This window comes from Adelges cooleyi, unplaced genomic scaffold (genome assembly GCF_023614345.1).
Source record: "Adelges cooleyi isolate 19-005CV unplaced genomic scaffold, UGA_ACOO_1.1 ACOO_flye_CR_arks_rails_tigmint_CR_PRNA_9, whole genome shotgun sequence".
Lineage (NCBI taxonomy): Eukaryota > Metazoa > Arthropoda > Insecta > Hemiptera > Adelgidae > Adelges > Adelges cooleyi.
Window position 1 is genome coordinate 16,588,218 of NW_026096579.1, and position 25,318 is coordinate 16,613,535.

General features: G+C 30.9%; 1 protein-coding gene across 1 annotated transcript in view; it reads left to right on the forward strand.

Annotated features, from left to right (window-relative positions):
• The window catches only part of LOC126846509 (G-protein coupled receptor moody), a 109,202-nt gene extending 89,574 nt beyond the window's left edge, over positions 1–19,628 (forward strand). Inside the window, exons 3-5 of the mRNA XM_050585983.1 lie at positions 13,269–13,507; positions 17,070–17,670; positions 18,624–19,628. Coding sequence (XP_050441940.1) covers positions 13,269–13,507; positions 17,070–17,670; positions 18,624–18,983 — 1,200 coding nt within the window. The 3' untranslated portion in view covers positions 18,984–19,628. The remainder of the gene's footprint in view (positions 1–13,268; positions 13,508–17,069; positions 17,671–18,623) is intronic.
• Positions 19,629–25,318: the final 5,690 nt, after the last annotated feature.

The following is a 25,318-nucleotide window of genomic DNA, read 5'->3' on the forward strand; positions in this document are numbered from 1 at the left end:
TACTTACCTACATGTCTCTGAATGTATTTGGTATTCAATCTCAAGCTCGTGGCCTCCCACGTGACCTCCTAAGTCTTAGGATAAATAACGCACACGCATATTATACGGGCATACACTCACTATGGGATACTGACCATTTACTTTCAGCTCTTCTTTTTCCCACCGATAATAGCAGGGATAAATCGAGAGCCGTTACACAACCTTGGGCCGACAGCCTCTACAAAAATGCAGCAAATGCCCAGTTGAAAAATTGCGGTTTTTACAAAAACATTTATTTCCCTTTTTAAATACACCGTTTAGCCCTATCGTCGGCTGCTGCATCTAGACCATCTTAGTATTATTTTCACATTAACTATATACAATCTACAGAACCTGGCCACTGACAAAAATTAATGCGGCGGCCATTTTCTTAAGGCTACAACAGCACTATAATATTTTATCTATACATTAATATTATTATTTGTTGTGTATTTAGATACTAAATGTACTTATGATACTAAATATTCCATCACAAAATGGCCGTCACTTTTTTGTTTACATTGAAAGTGACCATTCTGCTTTCATTTATTATATTCTGTGCCATTCTGACTGAGTTAACTGTTAAATTATTGTTTTGTGAATGAAACCACTGATAAATAATTTTTAATGTTCTAGCCAAAGATTAGAGATTAAAGACAAGATATTAGAGAAAAGATATCAGATATAAAAACAGTTTAGGAAAAATCAAAAAACCAATAAATGAAAAACCATAGTATTATTCTTTTTAGGTTTGGTTTAAGTTTAGTTTAGGCATGGTTTAGGTTTGGCTTAGGTTTAGCTTAGGTTTGGTTCAGGTTTGTGTAGAGGTTGAGTTTAGTTTAGGCTTGATTAAGGTTTGGTTTAGTTTTGTGTTAAGGTTAGGTTTAGGTTTGGGTTGGGTTTGGGTTTTTTGTTGAAGTTTGCTTAATCTCGTCTTATTGAAGCTAATAACGTTGTCGAAAGATTTGTTATTTATATTTATTTTTAAGGTTAGAATTATTTAAGTTAAGTTATAATAATTTCAAATTCTATTGAATGAGGAATTTCCAAGTGGGGAGGAAACAGAGCAGGTAGCGTGGAATTTAGATATGATGAACTTAATTAGGGAGGTGGAAATGAGGAAGTGGGAGAAGAAATAAAAAAATCATCCATTGGTAACTGAGTAAACTCAGTTAAGAGTATCCATACTTCATGCAGATACATTAATACATGGAGATGAACTAAGATTATACTATCATCATAGATTGCAAGGACATTATAGATCGGAAATAATCATGTAATTAAATGTTTTGGCCAAAAGTTTTTAGTAGTTTTATAATATCTGGCCTTAATCTAGAATCAACAACGTTTGCACATTAATATTAAATACCTACTGTTTGTTCATGAATAATTCCCTTTTTGAATATACGACAGTACTTAAGCAACATAGTGTGTTTAGCATGCGTTATGTGAAATATATGGACGAATGATCTAAGACGAATCTCATCAATATTAGATGAAAGTAAAGAGAGGAGAAATAACAAACAAATCAGTATCGTTTTGAATAAATCATAGATACCTATGATCCACTCTTGTCTTTTTTTTTTGTATTTCAATGCGACGGACCAATAAAATAAAAATCCCATTCAGTCGGTTTAGCAAATTCGAAGCAATCAATTAGAATGACGGATCGATTCTCGAGGCAATCTTATAACATTAGACTACCATTTTACTTTTAAAATGAAATTATTTCGACGGAAATGAACCTAAGCCCAAGAAAAATTCAATAGCGGCGTTTGGGTTTTCAGCTATAATATTATTTTTACTACGGCATAAACTGTTAATATACGTTTGAGAAGGGCATTGCTAATTTAAAAACAATAATAGGTTGTCATCGTTTCGGTTTAATAATTGAACATTCGATAAAATAATACAGCTCAAATAAAAACTATACTCTTAAATTGTAAACATTTAAATCTTGATTCTTTAAATCCATTGTTAATTACTCATTATTAAATACACGATGTTTAATTACTGAATCAGTTATGTAATTGGAAAAAATTATTTTCCAAGCTAACAGTTGCTTTTGTCCAAATAATTTAACTAGAGAGAAATTTTAAATTTGAGGTGATCATTTTATATGAAACGCCACACATTAGTAAACTACGACGAAATCCTAATAATATAGTACCTTATTTTATACATATTATCCAGCATGAAATAGGTATATGAATAAAGTTTTGTAAAATATAAACGCTAACCATACGAGTTCGGAAATTACAAAAAGGTTAATTGTTTTTTTAACCGGTCGCCCAATCAGAGTAAGAAACTGTTAGGGACCAAAGGGTCTAATCGATGACCGTGCGTAAAAAATCACTGTAACCTTATCCGGCACTCAGCCGTTCCCCATTAAGTTGTTTAGTTACAACTAAAAGAAGCAAAATAAATGTAATTCGATATTTAAGTTTCCCGAATAACTTTTGTTAGGTACACTTTTATCGCAAAACTGGTATATTTGCAGTAAACCCATACATGTATATTATATTCAACGGCGTTGTCGTAAAATCAATTTAACATTATTTAAAGTAACGTTCAGCGCGGTATTGGTGTATTATGTCTAATAATTGTAAATGTTTTTTTTAACAGACGTTTGCGCCAAGACATTATACATGTTATACACACACACTATAGCCGTCATTAATGATTTATTACATAGTTCTAGGTATAATACGTTCCCCAGGTGTTTTATTCACACGAACGCGTACATTAATCAAAATAATGTATCACGCGAAAGCATGAACAAAATATATTGTCTAAAATACACTCAAAAGTCTTAAGATTTAACCGGAGTACTTAAGCCGCGAGATTTTCTTATGTAAATAAAATATGGCGCGCGTTGGACGTATGTCATAATAGTTACAGAGATATTGTTTAAGTTCTAACAAGTAATGAGTAAAATTTGCATTATGTCGTGGGCAGTGTTTCAATCAGTATAGGAATATATTCCTGCTAATATTTTACTGAAACCAATTAGTTATCAATTACCGTCGACGCGGCAACCCACATTTCATTTGACATGCAAAACCGTTCACCGCTTGTTTATACACTTCTACATAACACCTAATCCTAGTGTGCACAAATACATTAATTCAACTTGTGATCTACGCACAATCTATCCACATCCGCTTAAGGTTGAAATTGTGTTTAAAAGTGATAATTTATATATTCTAAAATAACTATGTTTATTTTTTGTGGATCCCGCTTGTGAGAATTGTAATGCAATTATGTGGAAAAATCCACTTATGATTGTGTGTGTATTCAGAGTGCGCTGGGAATGATATTGTTATTATACAAAACAAATTTCTAGATATCTTAGACTGTTCATTATAATGAGATTTAATTTAATCAACGACGAATAGCGGTGTTTCATAGACCCTTTGTTAATATTATATTTGGACACGTGGCTTAAAACTCGTTTAACTCTATTACTATTATTACCACTGGCACCGTTTTCCTCTATTCTCATTTTGTATTCTGGTTCTTAATGGAATAGTTTCGTGGAAGTAATTGTTTCTGAATTTCAAACTCTGACCCTGATGTGTTTACTTGCTGTATATGTATGTGCGTTTACTCAGTACTTTCATTTTGGTCTTCTAGTTATCCTGTATCTCTATTATTTTTTTATTCACAATAGATGTGTATATAAATAGTAAACTTGGCATTATTATACGGACTAATTTTTGTACTATTTTTTATTTTAAAAAAACTATACTTTGAAACTGAACTAAACATATTTAATATCAGAGAGAGTGTGATTTTCCCATTTTTTGAGGGGGTTTACCTCAATAAAAAAAAAATTTTATTACAGATTTTCGAGAAAATAATATATGTTATTAGGCCTTACTAAGATCTACCTTCAGTTTAATTTTCAGTCTAGTTTTAAACAACACCTAAAAAAATAAACTGAATAAAAATATTCCTCCCTTTCCAGGGGAATGGGTTAATGGTATATGTTTGTGTTTTTCAAGGTATATTGATGGCAATGTATCTAAAGAATATTCCATACAGATTTAGAAACCAATTATGTGCCGTTCAAGTTAAAAAATATGTAGGTAAATTACATTGGAGTTTTTCTCGATTTTGAAGGGAATACGATGAATTATTTTAAAATTGTTGATTTCTGATGTATACATTTAAAATGTAGATTGTATATACAAATATTATACATTTACCATACAAATTTTTGAAGTATATTTTATAAAAAAAATCGGTCCAATGGCCAGCCCCAAAAGTAAAAAATAAATTATAAGCATATTATTGAAAAACCATTTCATTTGCGCTTTGAAGCTAAAATAAATACAAAACTACACATTTAGGGATAACGACAATAAAGTGGTATTTTATTTTCGTGAAAGTCTTGCTTTATTAATTGATTTCCGTAAATAGGAAACGTACACTTTATAACTCATGTGGCCGAAAGTTAGTCATTAACTGAACGATCAGTTTATACAAATTTTATGAGCTGAGTATTTATCATCGTGTTTGCTTTTACTTTGTAATTAATTTATGTAGGTATGGCCGTTTGAAAAATTTCCTATTTTACCCGACAGAAGAACAAAAAGAGTAATGTGTTTCTGTATACATATAATGTATATACGTTTGTTTGCTTTCATTTTCCGCTTAAACTACTTAACCGATTTAAAAAAATTTTAATTAACTAAAAAAAACCCCGAACATAAAAAATTCTTTAAAAATGTTGGTTACACTGTTCGTTGATAAAATCTCTCGGACGTTACTCGCCTTGAGTACCTCATTTGTTAGGCCTTATGATACATTAAATCCATTTTAATAGTAAGTATGTTGCAACATACTACTAAAATAAAATGAAACATGAAATATCTTATACCCTACAATGATACTTAACATATAACAAGTTTTCTTTCTAAGTTAATAATGTTGATTGATTGCAATTTTGTATAGTTTTTCATTTTGGAGATATTTTAGTTTATGTTATTATACAATATTAGAAAATTAATCTTTTTGTTAGTTCATTAATATAAATTCAAGTTTTTACACAGCTCTTCGTGAACGATATTTTATCCCGACCAAATCGTTGTTAATTTTCGGTTTATTGGGCTGGGGTTGTTTAGGCGACACTAAATGCATGTTGACATCGGTTAAATAGAGGGTGTAAAAGTCTTTGAAACATCTATTATATATAATCTTCATTACGCGTTACTCGACACACCTTTCATATTTTATGCAAATGTTATAATCGTAGTTAATACTATAAAATATACACATTATAATACAACTACTTGTTAACAAATGTAGGGATTTATATAGTTATAACCATCGGTTGACTTATTACACCCATGTCAGATGGTTTGCCATCAGAGGGAACTACTGTGACAATCCAATTATTGCGTTTAGGGACACCTCTGTGTACATTATTAAAATAATATTTGAAGGACAATTAAACGGTAATAGAGCAAATAGAAGACCAAAAAAATGTTTATTATAAGACTTGTTAGACGGGCTTAACAGCGACAATCATTCTATCGTGAAAACCATTACAATAAACATAAAACAATGGAGATCCAGCTCAGTAAAGAGTAACGACTGGCGTGCAGAATACTATATAACTTGAGTTTTTTTTACTTTCTTATGTACAACGACCACTTGACGAAAAAAATTCCCAATAATTATTTAGTTATAAGATTATATTTTGTGAACTCTGTAATGCAACATTTTGCGCTTTAAATAAAATTGTTAAAATTATTATCATACATAGGAATAAAACAATTTTTTTTGTAACTTTTGTTTGAGATATTGTTAATCGTTGTCTACTTAGTCCAATATACATTATTATAATGTGTAAACTAAACAAAAATAACATTTTACTTTAAAATGTTGTATATTAACCACAGAATGATTTGATATAAATTATATGATACTATTTTGATATATCTGGCCTTGACTAGAATAATAAATGGTTGTGTCGCGAATTCATAAATATCGGTATTATTTTTTTGTACAGTACAATTTTTTATAATAAAAAATGAAATTGGTAAATATTATAATGCTTCTTCGCGTTATTCTAATTGTTAGGGGTTTACTCCTCCCTCTTGGACATCATACACATTTTGTAGTTTGTGATAAATAGCAAGGGATGTACAGTTTAACTAAAGTGAAAAAGTATGCAACACGAGTAAACAAAAAAACAATGTACAAACTAAAATAACAAGAAGTCAAGATGTATCCTATGTTCCGTAACCTACTCAAATAACTCAAGATGACGTCATGTTTGTATATGAAAATTGTTTTTAGAATAAGATTGTGTGACCTAGTTAAAGTACATTAAACAAAATCGTGCACACACATATGGTATATACACTATAATGCCCTGTGAAGCTATTACTTCGAAATGGTAACTTTTAAACAAATCAATTATTGGGAATGCATTTTTGAGTTCTTTCAAAACTTTTAAAATGTCGCCAACGATTACATTCCATTTTAAGCGCTAAGAAAACTCATTACGAAAACCTTAAACTGTCAACTATTAAGAAACAAATTATGATTTATTTACGAGTGAATGCAAATTGTTTAATAATAAATATGGTATACAATAAATATACAAGAATTTTGTTTGAGAAGAAAATTGAATAATTTTAATGGCTTTTTTTTAGAAAATATAAACTTTTCATGAGCTTTATCGAGTTTTAAATTACTATGCCTTTAGAAAAACTGAATTGGTTTTTTTACTAGGAGAATAGTTTATTATAATTATTGATTGTCTGCGAGTAATTGTTTACCTATTGTATTAATTTCAAAGGTATTGTTATAATAAAATAAACATTCGGTTTATTTAACAAAACTGTTTGTCATTTGCCAACGTTTAAATATTAAATGGGATTCAACTAAAACCCATATTTTGTGATCTGTAATTATATTTTTGTTTTTTTAGTTGTGACTATTGACTTAAACTGTTCAAAACTAAACGAATCTTTTTTTATGTCGGACACTTAATAATAAATCAAATGTAATGTAATCACTATAAAGAATACATTGGTTAACGGCTTATTTACTTTATAAACAGTAGCTACTATTATTCACTATTACTAACATATGTACCGATACATTATGTACACCTATACGAATTTAGTGTGAGACATAAATTGAAAACCGTCTGGTACTATGTTGTTAAATTTAAACACTTATTTGGAAACAGTCTAATAGAATACCCGTTATGGAAATCCCATTACAATGTATGCGTAGGACATTAATTTTAATTGTGCTTCGAATATATACACATGGCCAATTGTAATTTCTGTTGTAAAATGTGTCTATACAGTTGTATTCATAATGTAATATTATCAACCTACAGGCTGTATTAAAATGTAAAGCCTATTTGACAAAGTATTGTGTTATACCCTCATATGATATGCAATTACTATTAAAAAATAATATTGCTACCGAATGAGTTGTCCAGTGTACTAGTGCTGCTTGCTGGGTTACCAAACCCAGCAACTTTAACAAGTCAAAAATGTTACAATGAATATTAATTTAATATCAACATAACATATATTTTTTAGTTATTAGCAAGCATATAAACACAGCAATGTACACTTAAACATAACAAATGGTATTAAATTATTAAAAGATTTACAAATGTAATAGAGTTTCAAAAAAGTAAACAAACTTATAACTGTATTAAAGGTACACTAACCGGCGACAAAATATATTTCAAGTAATACTATATTTTGTGAAGCTAATAATAAAAACGATTGTTAGTGTTAAACTATAATGCGATTCTATACAGTTTGATTAATAAAAAAAAAAAGCATAAATTAATGTTTTATCTCATTGTAAAGCAAATAATTAATAACAATTAACAACTACGGTAGTAATTTTTTTTTTTTTAAGTTTTTCTCATTTCTTTCAATTTTAACTCAATTCATAAGTAAAAAAAACTTTTCCATTATAAAATGTTTAAGTTTGTATCTTTATTTTCGGTATTTGTATCTTAATAACTAAAACTTTAGCTAGGTAAGGGTTTTTTTTTGTTTAAGAAATATCGTTTAAATAATATACAGTTAAATAAGCAATACATTTTTAAGAACTTCTCGACTATATTTATTATTTAAATTTCATTACTAAATAATAATAAGTCATTCGTTGCTAAAGGTAAAAAATATATATATATATGAAATATTCTTATACATTTTTTACCAGGAGTAAGACAATACAATGTTTACACTGGAATGTATAACTACTGCTTTTAATTTTGTCGCTGTCAAGTTTTATTTTTTTGTTGTAAATTTACATTTATAATTTTTATTTAATCAAAACAAAGTATTGTATAAATCAGACACACCGGACGATAGCAGCATATTAAATTTATAGTAATTATTCTATTAGAAAGTGTTAATTGAGAAATGAATGAAAAATACAATATTTTATCGAAACAGTAATAACCCGATCAAATAACGTGCCATTATTCTATTTAAAGTTTGAACAATTCGGACATTAGACGGTGTTCACGGTGTTTAAACGGTCTTGTTGATTGTGTGCTCGAACAAAATTCTCATCCTACACAAGAAAGGGACTTCCTTTCTGTTTGCATTGTTATCATTTGTGGGTTTTTTATTTTGTAAACCATTTTTTTCGGTTAGGTCCTATCCGTCGCGTTAAAACAAACCCGGCACATACATACAAACACATTAATGTTAATTTTAGGATCGTTGTACATACATGTTAGTGGCGTTCGAAAAATACAATATGACTGATAGATACAATAAAATGGCCAAGTACGTGACCAACGATTGCACCGAAAGAAAATCATTTTTCGGTCTTAAACGACACTTTTTTGAAAAAAATTGTATTGCCACTTTTGACGCCCTCGTTGACTCGAATAACCTAATTGGTTTCGTTCGCCCACGGTTGTGACAGGCAATACTGAGCCAATTCAAAAAAGAGAATAATTTTTTCACTTAACAAGCATCTCTTTCCGCTTGAAAACAAATATTGTTATGTATACGATATAAAAAAATATATACACATTTTATTTTTCACTTCACATATTATATTCACCGATATTTGTTACACCATTTTTACATTTGAACGTTCTTGTTGGCCAATCGTCGAGTTGATAGTAAACATGTAACAATAAATAAATACTAATTTAACTAAATAATTAAATCTGGTTTCCACTGTTAATTGATAATTCAGTGACAAATTATTACAAAACAACGAGTTGTTGTATTTAAATATTCTTAATATCCTGTCTTAACCAAGTTGACGTAACCGGCTGTAGACTTGAAGAAAACAATTTTTTGCAGTTTTCAGAGTTATTTAACAAAAAGGATAATACCTGCAGAAAGATCATCAGTATACTATTAAAATGACGGGCTCCAATTATAGTCTACCTTAAGTGGAAATATTTATGCCACATTGTTAAAATAGGAAAAATAAAAAGAATTAAAAATGGTTTATAGTAAAACGGCGTTGTGGATATGCAAAAATAATGCATCTATGTCATTAAAAACAATCGGTTGCAACTTTTATAAATATTGTGTAAAGGAAATCAATTTTAAAACGAGAAATGTAATTTTCAATTCCCGATACAAAACACAATTGATGTTAAATGAGCGCCGACCAAAATTAGTTATTAAAATTCAATTAAATATTAATAGAATTTGTGGGCACGTTTAACGTCTGTTTATTCCCAACCATTCGGGGCTCAGGCGGTTTGTTGGATTTAGCAGTTTTTGCCAAATACTTATAGAAATAAAATATCCATAAAAAATATATATAAATAAGTTTATTAAAAATTAAAAACATTGCTCGTATTAAAAACATTTGTTTTTTTTAAGGTTTTAAATAATTTGTATTTGTTTCGTTATAAAATCATAAGCTATGATAATTTTACTTTATTTATATTAAGTACTTTTAAAAAGGTTTTCCCTTTTGGAATATCAATTTTATTGAAAAGCTAAAAATATTTAAAAGGGTTTATTGAACTAAATCAGTGAACTAATTTTGTCAAAATTAAAACTCTTCCCTACATCAGTCATTTTATAGACAATTGAAGATGTCGCTATTGGATTTGGCGCTGACGTTTTTGGTAGCAAAAAAGAAAAACTCTATTCCATTACACATATATAAATAATACAAATTATAATAAGGTCTTACAATGTTTGTTTAATCGTGCTGCTTTAAATTTTCTTATGTAATCATAAACATTTTTTCTAAAATTCTATTTGTAAAAGGAACATATAAAAGCACATATAAATATGTGTGTATGTGTGTGCAAACACCGAAAACTGAAGTAAATAAACCTGTACGACCACGCTCAGTTTAAAGATATTCCTTTTGAGAAAATCTGTTTATTCACAATCGGTGTTTTTCTCTTTTATATTTGTTGTTTTAAATTCAATTTTCAATTTTATAAACTTTGCATTTCCTATTGAGTAATAAAACCAAACATCTATTCGACTTTTACTGTACAAAAATAGCATGCCCGTCACAATCGCCAAATGTAGCAATATATTTTTACCTGTATTTTAAATTGACCGTTACTGTGCCGAAATTAACTGCTTAAAGCCAGCAACGCCAACACAATCGCTTAGACAGTTCGCACAACAATCCTATTGTAAAAAAAAATGTTTTTATTTATATTATGTAAATAGACAATGTTTTACCTATATATATATACAGTAATATCGTACAAAACTTAGTTGTATATATTGAATATATTTCTTTAATGCACAGACACAATATAAGACAAATAGGGTAGTCTCAGCAAAAATGCTTTTTCAAAGTTTTTTTTATTTTCAATAAAGAACCTGTCGTATTTTTCTTCGAATAAAAAACTATTAGTTCGGATATAAACAAAGTAAGTTTGACACTATTTTATTTATAAAGTTCTGAGTTTGATAAAAAAAAGCCGAATCGAAACAATGGAATTACAGCTGAGTTACAATTTTACTTGTTTCTTCTATATCGTCAATAAGGTCTACTAATTATTATTAATTATTATTAGGATTATTGGTAAATAAAGAAGCTAAATGTACATTTTTTAAATAAAATCTTATATATTTATTTATATAATAAAATTGTATTATAGTTTATATTTATTATCACTATAAAACAGATTACAAACAGGTATATTTACACATAAAGGTAATTATAGTATAAATAAAAATAACTATAATTTCTATAAAACAGTTACAATTATTTTTTTTAAGTAATGCTCATATCTTAACTAAATAAAAACAAAACTGTTAAAGTAAATAAAATGTAAATAAATGATTTATATTTTGAAATATCTAACATTAAAAATACATTAAATACATACAGATCTGTTCGCTGAGTGAAAACGTGATGGATTATGAGCTGTTATCAGCCCCGTCGGATATGTTTAACACAATATTATGTATGAGAATACATTTCATTATCCGAATCAATGTCCGTGTGTATAGTGCACGCCAAGAGTTCAAAAAAGGAATATGCAAATCTTCGCAATCTCCTTTTTACCTTAAAAAAAAAAAGGAGAAGAATGATGAAAGCCTGTAACCAATGGTTCAATATCGACGCTATCAATTCTTTAAAAACATTATTGAAATCAATATAACGGGCAAGTGATTGATAGAATACATGCATACGGTCCTTTTCAATTTTGTTTTCATCCGTTTTTAGTTTGCCCTAAGCGTGTTAAATGCATGGACTCTTTTTCTTGTACCATATGCCCCTCTTCGAAATAGTAATTTTACAGATTTATTTATATGTTGCCAAAACCTGATACACAAAGTCTGCAAAATAAAATACCTTAATGATTTGTGAATGGTGTATAATATATTATTATTTAGTTGATTATTTAAAAAAAGAACTACAATGAAATCACACCCGAGATTGACTGTAAAAAGGAAATTAACGGAGCTGCGTCTTAAGCGTTTTTTTTATACCTATATAACGTATTATTTTTTCAGTGTTGGCAAATCAAAAGATTATGTATTAAGAATTAAACTGCTTTATTATTATTAAAAAAAACTGCTTTTAAATGCGTTGTCATCAAATCACATTACACGGACGGATGAACGCGAACCATAAGAAAAAAACAAATGCGAAAGACCATACTATGTTTTTTTTATTCGGAAAAAACTTATTATAAACTATACTTCGCTACCCACCAACAAATATTCAATTAAAAAAAATTGCGATTTTTTTCAACAGAAAATAATTACAATTGTAAAAATAACCAAAACTTTGTAAATACTTGTATCACTAAGCTAAAATAATACTACAATTTATTATTTATTATTATAAACTTAACGGTATACAGTTATGTAAATTCTTCTACAAGTTCTACAAATGTTTAATCAGTTTTTGACAGTGCACAGCTATGAACTATTTTCGGGGGGGGGGGGGCGATTCTAATATCATATACGGGTCGTAAACCTATGTAATAGGTGGTTTATAATAGTCGCTCCTAAATATTTGAACTCGTCTACAGATTTAACTTCTTTGTCCTCTAACTATATAGCCGAGCATTATCAAAGACACTTTCATAAGGCATATTTATTTGGTTTATCGGCATTCCACTTGTTTCAAACGCATTCCCCTGTTCATTTAACTTTTGCAGCAAGTCTTCTGAGGACTCACTTATTAGTATTAAATCGTCCGCAAATAGCATCCGCCATATGTCTATTTGAATCGCCCCTAGATGTTTTCCACTGTTGGTATGCTTTGTAGTGTTTTATCTACGTCACTCGCAAACTATGTCTTCAGAAGTGTAGCACACCCGACTTGTGGAGCATACAAACTTACGGAATGTCTAGATTGACAATCACTATAACTAGTATAATGCAATCGCAAATTCTTTTAACGCTAACAACATGACATGCTTAGAAATGTCAATACTAACTCCAAATTCACGACTGTCTCTGAAAAAAACCTATTTCCATACATCTTACGTGGAAATCTACCGGGTCATCATGGTAGTTAAGAATAAATCAAAATATATGCTTTGAAATGTCAGACATTAATCAGAATTCACGGCTGTCTCAGCAAAAAAGTGTCGATTACTTGAAAACAAGCAACTAGAATTTCGCTGTTAAACAAATTATTTTTACCTTGCATAAAAACCATAGTACTAGCGACAAGTGTTTTGTTTTCTCTTAAACTTATTAATGATTTCGCAGTCCAACCAAAATATTGTCTATTTCTTTTTTATACGGTTTTGCATAAATTTATTGTTTTTGTTCGTTTAGGTCCGCAACGCCACTGCCGTGTTTATCATCAACTTAAGTGTATCCGACTTGAGCTTCTGCTGCTTCAACCTGCCGCTAGCTGCATCTACATTCTGGTATAGATCTTGGATACACGGCCATCTATTGTGTCGCCTATTTCCGTTGGTCAGATACGGACTACTAGCTGTGTCACTGTTCACCATATTGGCCATTACTATCAATCGGTACATCATGATCGGACACCCGACGTTGTATCCCAAGTAAGTTGATAATAGACTACATTAAACAGTTAGTACGTTAAAAGTCCATAGAGCACATTCAACGTTTTCTAAAATAATTATTAATGATTCCTTAAAAAAAAAATCGGTAGGTACCGTATACTATCTATACGATCAGTCTTATAACAATAATAAAAATAACTTAAAAATGGCTATACCATTAAGTAAAAAGTTTAAAATGGATAATTTCCTAAATAAATGGATAAAGCGGTTAAATTTACTGATACAAAAAAGTTAAACCGTACACATAGTATACTTGATATCCTTTGCGTATTTGTACACACTTCTATTTCAAGTCAAGTTTATGAGTTTCCCAATAACGTTGGGATAATTTATATATATGTGTATATAACTCTCCTATTAGTCTTTACTCTTAACACATTGTATGGCCGGTAATTATACATTTCTCGTGCACGGTCGGTTATCTAATTATAGGGATAACTTAAAAATTAAAACATTAATACTTGCAAATATTTTAATTTAACAATAAAAAACAAAATCTATTTAATAGGGCCTCTTCATCTAATCGAAAACAACTCATTGCATTTTAATCGTACTCTGAAACGCGTAATTCGACAATAGTTTTGAAAATATACGTAGGTTTTTTAATACTTGCTCGAAGCATTGATGGAAATTCCTTTTTTTAATTTTCGTTTTTAATAATATTGTGAAAAATAATTAAAAATTTTAATTTCTCAACTACAAAATAATTAATTAGGTAACTAAAAATAATTTTTTGTGCCAAGATCGATGCCGTAAATGCAGTAAATGTTATAAAGAATTCATATTTTTTTTCAAAACTTTAATCAGAGTATTCTTATAAACGTGTTCTGTTAGTAGAAGAAACATAGTATATTTTTGTACAAAAATATATTACCAAAATACATTAATGCTGTGTTGATTTATGATTTTACAAATTTCAGTCCACAAATGGTGTTTTTTGAAAAATTGCCTGTATATTACACTTTAAGAAATGCTAGTTTAGAGGTCCCTTCAGAAAAGTTTTGAATTAGTTTGAAATTTCCAAGAGAGTTGAATAAAAATATTTGATTAAAAAAATGAATCGAAAAACAAGATATAAAAAGCACTAAAAAATCATATTTGTAATAACATGACGCCAAGTGCTTTTTTTATATTTTCCTCATACTCGCTAAAAAAAACCTAAGACATTCATAGAAAAACTGATATGATAATATTTTCAAAAGCGAACAACATAATATTGTAAAATGTACAATTTTAACATTTTATCTTAATCTCATTTAGGCCACTATACATTGTCTCTTAAGACTTATTAACATTATATTATACATTTTTAAGAATCATTAAATGTTATTATAATTTCATATAAATATATAGTTTTTTGTAAAACTGATCAATAAAAACGTGGTGTTAAAAACTTTTTTTTATGATTTAAAAAAAAAATTAAAACTAGATAATCACAGTATCTAATTGTTACCGCTATTATTACAACTCTTAGTTATAGCTGAAGTCAGCGATATATCTGCCTTATTTACAATATTTAATACTATGTAATAATTATATACGAAGTCAGTTTTAATTTTTCTTAATATATAACCACATATCATAACGCAACACATAAAAATGAAAAGTGTGTGTGTGTGTGTGAATAATGTTATTCGGTAGCTTTTCCCGTTGAAACGGTCGCCCAATTTCCCGTGAAATTCACACAAAGTTTGTTTCCCCAACAATTTCCTCAAAGACATCCGAGTTGACAAGTCGTCGAGACATAAAATGAGCAAAATAACTCAGCAAAGTAACCAAGTATTCTATTATAACTTCCAACCAAACCCGGCGACGCGACGTGTATCCCCAACGCAACGAGGCGGTTTCAATGTTAAAAGTTGTTGCACATTTTCTGTTAACAAAGTTTTATAATATAAAATTATATTATTGTAAGAGATGTATGTACGAGATGTTCAGAGATTAATGTGTCTTAGAAGGGCCGGGCCAGAGTTATTTAAGTAACTATATTAAACTTATTTCAAGCCGTTGAGATCTAACGCTACTCTTTACAGTTATTTATCTAGCTAAACGTTCATTATAGCCATTATCGCTCCTAAGAGCTTCATTTACTCCGGAATTTATTCCAATATTGTTTCTTGGACATTTTTTGTTTGATTTCAATTTTGTATTTGCATGGATCAGTTGATATTTTGTTCTTCATACAAGTAGTTTTACTCAAGATCTATAGCTTTCAAGTAACCCATCTTATTTGTTTTTAAGCATAACTTCTTTAGTCGTTCTATAATTTTTTTCATTTTATAACCTTCAATTAAATTTGTTTGGGCATAGATTTTGCGTAGAATTTTCCTTTAAGACTTCCTTAACTTGTTCATATGAAACTTAGTGAACGCCAACGCTCGTCACTCCTTCTAAATATAGGTTTACTGGTATGCTGTGAATCTCAGGAGATCCTAACTATTTTCTTTAGTAGATAATTTCATTAATAAAAAAAAATAACTATTGACCGTAAACTTAAAAAAATAATATTCTTTAATGAATTTCTACATGATTATTATCTAACTATTTTATGAGAACTTCCCAAATATTTAATGATATACTATTCGATCGGTATTAACATGTAAAATAAAATATATGTTTAGTTTAGATGTAATTCTGGTTAATTATAATTAAGCTAGGATTGAGTGAGTACTATTAAAAACCTTAGAAGGTATGGTTTAGAAAAATTGCGCTTGTACTTGTTCTCCGTATCTCTCTGCGGATATAAATTAAATACTAGACTTATAACACATCATTGCTAATACCTATGCTTAAATATTTCTCATAAAATACTAGATACTTTGGAAAAGTATTAAAAAAAATCATCTTTTTTTAAAATAGGAATTTTTGGAATGAATTAAATAAAAACGCCTTTGAAATTCGCTCTATAGGGCGATATTTTCACCAATATTTTAAAAATTTTACATTCAAATTCTAATGATAATATATTATATATTTTTTGTCAGACTGGAAGATATAATAACTTTTCTCATTTACTTCAATGCTAAATAAGCAATATTGTAAGCTCAACTATGAACTACCTACATGGCGTACGATGATAAACTATAAATTCATTATTTGTACGTTTATTTTAGTGTGTTGGCAAAATTGTTTTTATTCTTTTAACCACAAGTAGACAAAGGTATACGAAAATTTTACTGAAAAATAAATTACCCGTGTTAAGTCATATCGATAACCATACCCTGTCAGATTTCAAATTATAAATACTTAATATACTTTTTACATAAAATAGGTACATTATTTGAATGTTGTTTCCAACGTTCTTATCCGATGCTTATGTTTGTTTTTCGACTTCTACAAAACGAGTTTCGCATAACAAACCAACCTGTTCGTCGGATAAACATTTTATAATTAATCGCCAGAGCAATAATCATAATATGTTGCGCACGACCTATGTGTCTAATATTAAAACAGTAGAATTAACCGGATATGTACGTTGGCGTACTTCTTAGGTGTAGTTATTTTATTTAAAGGTGTTTTTTTTTGTTTTGCTCTTTTCCAGGCTTTACAAGAAATTCTACTTGGGCGTGATGGTGACCGTGACGTGGGTAGGCGGTTTCGGCGCGCTGGTGCCCACGTGGCTGGGCAAATGGGGAAGGTTCGGGCTGGACGTGACCGTCGGATCGTGCACAATACTGCCAGACTCGTTGGGCAGGTCGCCCAAAGAGTTCCTGTTCATGGGGGCTTTCGTGGTGCCCTGCGTGTCGATCATCGTGTGCTACGCCCGCATCTTCTACATCGTCCGGAAAACGGCGCTCAAGTCCCGGACCACGGTGACCGCCGCCCCCAGAAACCCGATGTCTTCCTCGAAACCGTCTTCGGCGGACACGGGCGCCACTTATTACACGCTCAAGACCCGATTCAAGGTGCCCGAGATCTCTACGGATTCGGCGATTGGCTCGAGCACGGCCACCGGCACATGTTCGATCAGCGACTCCAAGGACCAGCACATGTTGTCGCCGCACGACGTGCTCCCCGACCCTTGTTCGTCCGGGCTCGACGACAGCTACTCGCCGCTGTCGTTCTCGGAACGCAGGAGATCCAAACGCGACAGATCGCCTTCGTCGGCCATCAACGCCACCATCACGCACGTCGTGTCCGCGGTAAGTACATTAAATGTAATATTAATGTTAGAATAAATAAAAACAATTCAGACCGCATCAAAAGAAGTGTGTTTGATAATAATTCAGATAATGTGTACTCGAGTAATAAGATTTAACCGAATATGTCAACTTTGAAGCGTAAATTAATGATAATATAGCGGCCATGGTTAGCTCAACTCTTTTTTAGACATGTCTTACGGATAGACAGACACAACCGCCGTAAAAGAGATTTTTATACTTACCATAGAAATCCAAAAACCTCAAACGTCAAATATATCCTACCTATGACAACCGTTAATAATTAGTGAGCTACATTAGTTAAACTACGGCTATTTACTGATATTTTTGAAAATATTTTTACCTACTAAAAACAAACGACATTTATACGTCTTGTAAACCGAATTTCGGCACGCGTTAGATTTGGTCAGTTTAAAAGACTTTGGAAACGGCTGTCTGCAAGACCATAACACCGTTATCGCATTAACAGTTGAAAATGATTAAATTATTTTCCTCGAATACGGTAACACGTGTAGACCAGCATTTAACACGTGTAGGGTGTTTCCTAATTCCTTGTTCAAACGACTTGATCACGTGCGCTTTTCACTTTTACGACATGGGTCACATTGCCATAGAAAATCATTAATTAATGTAGTCTCGTATACGAACGCTTTGGTATTTCGCACATACTTCAATCCATTTTATACACAATGGCCAGCAAAGATTTATCGATTGCCATTTCTCACGGGTAAATAAATTGTTTAAAATTCAGTTCGATTGAAATAATGCGGTTTTTCTCGAGCCATTTTCTTTTTTAGCGTTCCTAGTTTAATTTCTGTCCGTGTCCAGTGTTGAGATTGTACTCGTTGGCGGAGATCAGTGGTGGGCTTGGGATACTAAACATTTTTAAATGTATAATTCACATAGCTGTTAATGTCATAACGTTACGTGCGCAGGTGTTTCAGACGAAGGATCAAGACTCCTCTCCCAGAACGCGTAAGCAGAGCACCGTCGGGGTAGACAAGATGTCGTCCAAGGACAAGAAGCTGCTCAAGATGATCCTGGTGATATTCGTGTCGTTCGTCACGTGCTATTTGCCTATTACGATTAGCAAGACACTGCACGAGTTGGAAGACTTGCACTTGTTAAACATCATCGCGTATGTGTTGATTTACCTAACCACGTGCATCAACCCGATCATATACGTGGTGATGAGCTCCGAGTACCGACAAGCCTACAAGAACCTGTTGATGTGCAAGAGCTCGCCGGACCACCAACAGCCAAACAGAGGGGCGAAAAAACTATCTGGTCCTTAATACATGCACACCGGACAGTAGACAGATAAAAACGATAACGATTGTTCACCATTAATTGTGTTTTTTTGTGCAATATAAATTATATTTATAAACTATACGTGTGATTCCAGTTGTATCAAACGGACGACTTCCGACTCAATAGCCAATTCATTCACAGTAGTGTCACTGCCACGGACAAACCGCGTTTTGAATAATATTATTAACTGCTCAGTTTGGTCAAAGGAGTAACACGTGTAAGGGGGAGGGAGAGCTTAATTCTAACATTTTCTATTTTAAAGTAGTTTGCAAAACATATTTTAGCTTACATAAAGGAGTTGACAATTTTTGTTAATCTTGACCATGTTAAAATATCTCCTCGGAAAACTTAGCTCCCAAACTCTATTTCAGTTCGCCTTATAAACAGTAATTGTATATAAAAAAAAAACAATCTTAGGTAATCATACGACGAGAAGTTAAAGTATTGCGTTTAACCAGGAATGCTGCGGTAACTTAACAGAACACACTGCCAACCTTAGGTCAAAACTTTTTAAAATCCTCATCCTACTTCGGGGTTCCTGATTTAATTGCATTCTATTATCATTTTTAATTTTGCAATGTCAATGAGTTAAAATATTATATTGTCGTATCAAATATAATTTAACTAAGTTAACAGCTAAAGTAAAGTTAGTAAATAAAACACAAATATTTGTTTTATTTATTTACTTAAAAAATGGATTTTTTTTTTGTTTTTATGTGGTAAACCAAAATTAATTTTAAGTAGTGAGAATCAAACGAATACAAATATCATTCTTCTGAGTAAATTTTATAAAATTGTACAGCAGTACAAGATGAAAATTTTACTTCCATTGTTTTTTATATGAGTGATGCTTAATAGTTTATTCCTACAAAATTTTAAGACAAATTATTATAACCCCAAATACAGAAGAAAAACGTGCTATTGACAAAATATAACGTTTGACCTAAAACTGGTTTTTGAACAAAATGGTGGCTTACACCTTTTTGGTTCTCACTGGGTTCTTATCACTAATTCTATATATATAGCTTGGAAATATAGCCATAGTTATTTTATAATATTTTCAAATTTAAAAATATTATAGTACGTATTTGCTTTTCTTCTGTACTTTTGAGTTTAAAAAGGTTAGTCTAAATTATAAAGAAAAATGCATTGATATATTTATTATACACTCGGCGACGCACATGAAAAAATATAGCGGTAATAATTAGCAATCGAAATTATTCGAATATTTGTAAAGCAACAACTAAAAGGTATTAAGTTTAGGCAAATTAATATATTCAAACTATTTAATTATTAGAATTTAAAATTTTAAATCACATTACTTGCTACTGCCTACCCGTATCTTAGATAAAGTAGGTTTTAATACTTCGAAGTATAGTAATAAGATTTATGGTCCATTAAAAACGTAATGCGCCACTATATCATATTTATGCTTAGCTCTGACTAAAAAACAATTATTGTATGTTTATTAATCTAAGAGTCATGTTGATTACAACAGTAAGTTTAAAATTATGGTCATTAGTGGGAAATAAAACACACTAATGCACATTTTCCAAACGTAAGACTAAGCTTTTTTTTTTAAACCCAAGGTATAGAATTATATTTACATAGGCACTGTAGTCACTAAAGCCCCAGGTACATCACAGTGACAATCGGACGTTTTCCTCTCCAATGTGATTTTCTTGATTATGTGTTTATTACAGAATGTTAATGAAAGTGTATGGAAACGAAAGGAGTTCCTAACATATCAAAGAAGTACATTAAATAATATTGTTATTAAAAAACGCACTTAATTTTTATATCTTTCAATATGTATAATAAGATAATGTAAATTTGTAAATAGATGTATAACAGTTATGGGTCAAGTCCTTCGACCACATTGATTTTGTATTGTTTCATATTTATATATGTATAATTATAACGTTTTCTTTACATAGAAAACGTGTTTTAACGAAATCGGTTACCATTAAATCACTGCCCGACTTCTGAAAAAAAAACATGTAAACCGACAACAAGCGACAATACTATCGTTTAGCCAAAAGACGGACACAAAATAGTGCTAGAAAAAACTATTATTTTGCATTTAATTAACAAACTTATTGTAACCGATTACACGTTGTCTCTTGCCCTTTGTTAATTGATAGTACCTATAGTAATTCGGTTTTGTGTTTCTGTAGGTTCTGTAGTATTGTAAATTAACAAACGGCACATTATATGATTTTTATTTAAAAAGTTCGGTGAGCTGTGCTCGGTTAAACGCTAGTATAAGTCGCCTGTATTTTTATAATTAATCATACAAACACACTACCGTAAAAAATGTTATACGTTGTGAAATTATAAAAAAATAGCATCGATAAGAGTTATTCGTAGCATTTATAGCTTGTAAGACAACGATATTTTATAACTTACCTTATCAAATGTCTAATGTGAAGGTAGAAGTGAGGACAAGTGATTTTGGTGATCCGGTGAACGTTTTGAGATGCTCGTGGCTTCTGGCGTTTGTATAGAAATGGCACATAATATTATAGAACAAGAGTCCGGATAAAGTTCCAAGCGAAATTCTCATTTTATCTCATCAACTAAAATTTAAAAAATTCCCAAACTCATTATGTAGAATGACGTGTGCTTAGCCCGGAACTTTAACCAGACCCTTGTGATACAGTATGAATAGTTGTGCAGGCTCAGTGCAAAGTAGACTGATTATATTTTTTGTAAATATTGCGTTTTGTGGTGTTAAGTGAACGGTAAAGAATAGACTTGTGCGAATATATTAAGCTATGTATTTTAGTTGATAATTTTGTGGTTGTTATTGGCGGTGATATTAAATTATATTTTTGTTTTGTTCCATGCGTTTGTTGGCTGTGATTGACAAGTTGGATAGATACCGTGAGAGTTTTTATTGTATTGTTAAAATTATTGTGCAAAGTATGAGGTAAACGACCTTCTATCGACACCCCCAGCAAGGGGCCGGGCACATCCATCCTTGTAGGAAGGTATCCATCTACGCCTACTAGCTACCGTTAGGCCATTCTATAGGAGCCGGGGGAGACATTAATTTATTATATTACACGGTAAATGCCTTGGACGAATCGACGGTCGTTATTTATTTTAATAGGTCAGCCTCGGCCCGTTATTTTGTTGTATTGCGTTTTAATGACTTTATATATTGTGTGTGTTGATTGGATGGATGGAATGGACATCATTGGATTGGCTCCAAGTCAATTCAATTGTGTCATTAGTAGTTCACGTTGTGAGCATGGTTATGCTATTTGGTATATTTTTAAAAAAAAATTGTACTCTTGTGTAGTTTATTCACTCCGTATTCTCATCTGGAGTAAACATTTTTATAGGTTACATAATGAAACATTTGAAAGTTATGTGTGAAGTTTATTTTCATAACCAATTTGTTCGTCACGATTGCCCTTCGAAAATTATCTATGTGGATAGGCGCTAATCTAATAGTTTTCTATACAACTGTATTTTTGTTTTTAACGGAATGGTGTTTATTATTATGTTTAACTTTTGACAAAATAAATTGTAGTTTCAACTATTCTAGAATCTAGTATATTTTTCTAACCGTTCATAGACACTTGAAAAATATCGCAATATATATCAAATTAACATACTCTTAAAACGGTAAACCAATGAATTGTTGTTAAGTTCTACCGTGTAATACTTCTTCAAATATACTCATAATACTTTTTCTAAAAAAATATTCCACTATTACATGGATAGTTTCTTTTATGTAAGAAACTAATATCTTATTGGTAGATAGTAAAATCCCAGTGCGCATATCCGTTTCACCTATATCTGCTATTATTTTGAACTCTACCCCAAATAATTAGAAGTCTTTACTCTTAAGTGTCATTGTACCGGTCAAAGTATATCCAAAAACTGTAGTAATCATTTATGGGTCCTGTTCTCTAGCCACCCAGTTTACATTCCGTTGCCCGTCCCATTTTATTACCTTCTAGAATGCAGCATTTTATGGTCGAAATCCGCGAGGCATTGAAATCGAAAAGGGCTATAGGCATCTAAAGGGAAGACGGATAATAACAGCTTTAACCATTCGGCATGATAACGACCGTTATCTTAAACGTCCAACAAGTTTGTAAGATAATTTGCTAGGATCCGCACGTTGTACAATTTCGCAGTAGTACCTATACTATACTATACCCTGTGCGGCGGCGTTCGACTCGATAAGGCCAAAACCCGCTTATAAATGTCTTATATAAACAACAACCGTTCCGGATAGCATAGATAGATAAGCACACTTATAGATCAGGATATTATTAATTTTAAGAACTGACGCTTTCGGCGAAACGACGATATGAGTACTTGGTATTTGTTGATGATGTTAAGACTACCCGCAGCGTAGAGATTCTTAAAAAAATATATAACAAAAAAATCGATGTCTATATACTATCTCCGGACATAATAGCACAGGTCTTCTTCTGGACGTTTTAAAATCATCTACCGGACAATGGCCGTACACAATACTATCGAGACAAAACAGGTGTGTATTTGCAGAGACTGTTGTAAGTGCCGGTTAAGGACTAGGGTGGGCAACTCGAGACGGTCATAGGAGATAAGATGGATTCGGTAATGAGCTCACTAAAATCTATATATTATTATTATACCGGATTCGTTCGCCGACAGCGTTCAAACTCGGTATTTAAAAAACAATGGCCATCGTCTCACTGCATCAATCAAACGCATAATTAGTTTGTGCGACGTTAAAACGGATAGAAAAAACCCTATCGATCACCGGTTAGGTGGTATTATTATTGTATTGTTCATTAAACGCGGCACACTCCTAACCCTTTGGAAATAACGATTGATCGATTCGATTCTTGTCCAAGACTACCGTCGATGCTATAATTTTTGTTGAAAACGCCTAAAACTTATCCGGGGCACAATATTCAAGGAAGGGACCGAGGGGGTTGCAGCCCTCCTCAAAATTTCACAAAATGTTTCTTTTGTTAATTTGCTAAATCAAAGTTTATCCCTACCCACAAAAAAGTTCTGGCTAAGCCACTGCAATATTATATGCAACCACTGCTATGTCATCAAACCCAGCAAACTCAGTGATGCTCTGTGTAACACTGTGCGACTTGTCTATCTATCTATATATATATATATATATATATATATAAATCTTTTTTTTAGTCAAACTGGGTTTTTTTGTTTTTCAAACGGTAAAATATCATAAAGATTATGGTTTGCATAGGAGGGATATTTTTTCCAGATAAATACTTATAAAAATTTTTTTTTTTTCATTAAACGCCGGAAAAAAAAATGCAGTTGGATTTTACGACCATTTATATAGCTGTACAATAAAATAAACAAATAAAATCGCAAAACATGACATAATAATAATATCATAACTGTAGATTCCGTCTTTTTGTTTTATTTTTTTAGCAAGCTTAGTATTGGAAAAGCGTTTAACATCATAATAATTACATTTCGAAAACTAACACAAAACGACCATGGTATTATGAACGTGAAAAAGAAGGGGGGACATTTTTTTATCGGTAGTTTTCGAAGAATGCTAGTTTCAAAAATTGGATGGATTTTTCAACCTCAATATTATTTTCCGCGGTTTTTAGCTATTTGAACTTATTCTGGTTTCTTTTTATATAGGTACGGTATACTATTATAGATGTATTTTTATTACCTACTATTGCAAAGGTGCTTAAGCGCAATGTTATGACCGCTAAGTCTGAACGGAATTTAAATCGCTTATATTTTTATGGCATAATATAGGTATACCATATTATTGTATGGATTACATTAAAACGTTTGGGGGAAATCGGGCTTGTTCCCTCCAGTTTTTCATTGCGGTCCGGACCATATAGAAAAAACCGTAAAATAAACGTGGTTTTACACAATAATTAATATTAATTAATACTAGGACATTGTGAATAGTAAAAAACTATGATAATCCTCCCATATCAACGGCGTGTGGCATGATCATTAGTTGATTTCTACATAATAAATAATAATAATTATGAACGATAAAACAGTATAATAGATTTGAACCGAGTGAATTAAACTACAATATGCCAAATAAATAACTCACGGTAATTGATACCTATGTTTTAAAATAATATAAAAACAGTGTTTTGTATTGTTAAGTATACATAATATTATATGTCAATGTAATTTTGTACGAATACCGATTATTATTTTATAAGTTATTGTTTATAAATATACTATTTAATTTTGGTAAAAATATAATTTATATATATTACAATAATATATTCCTTGTAGAGGATAACAACACTCGAGTGTTTTATACGTTTTTACATAATTTATC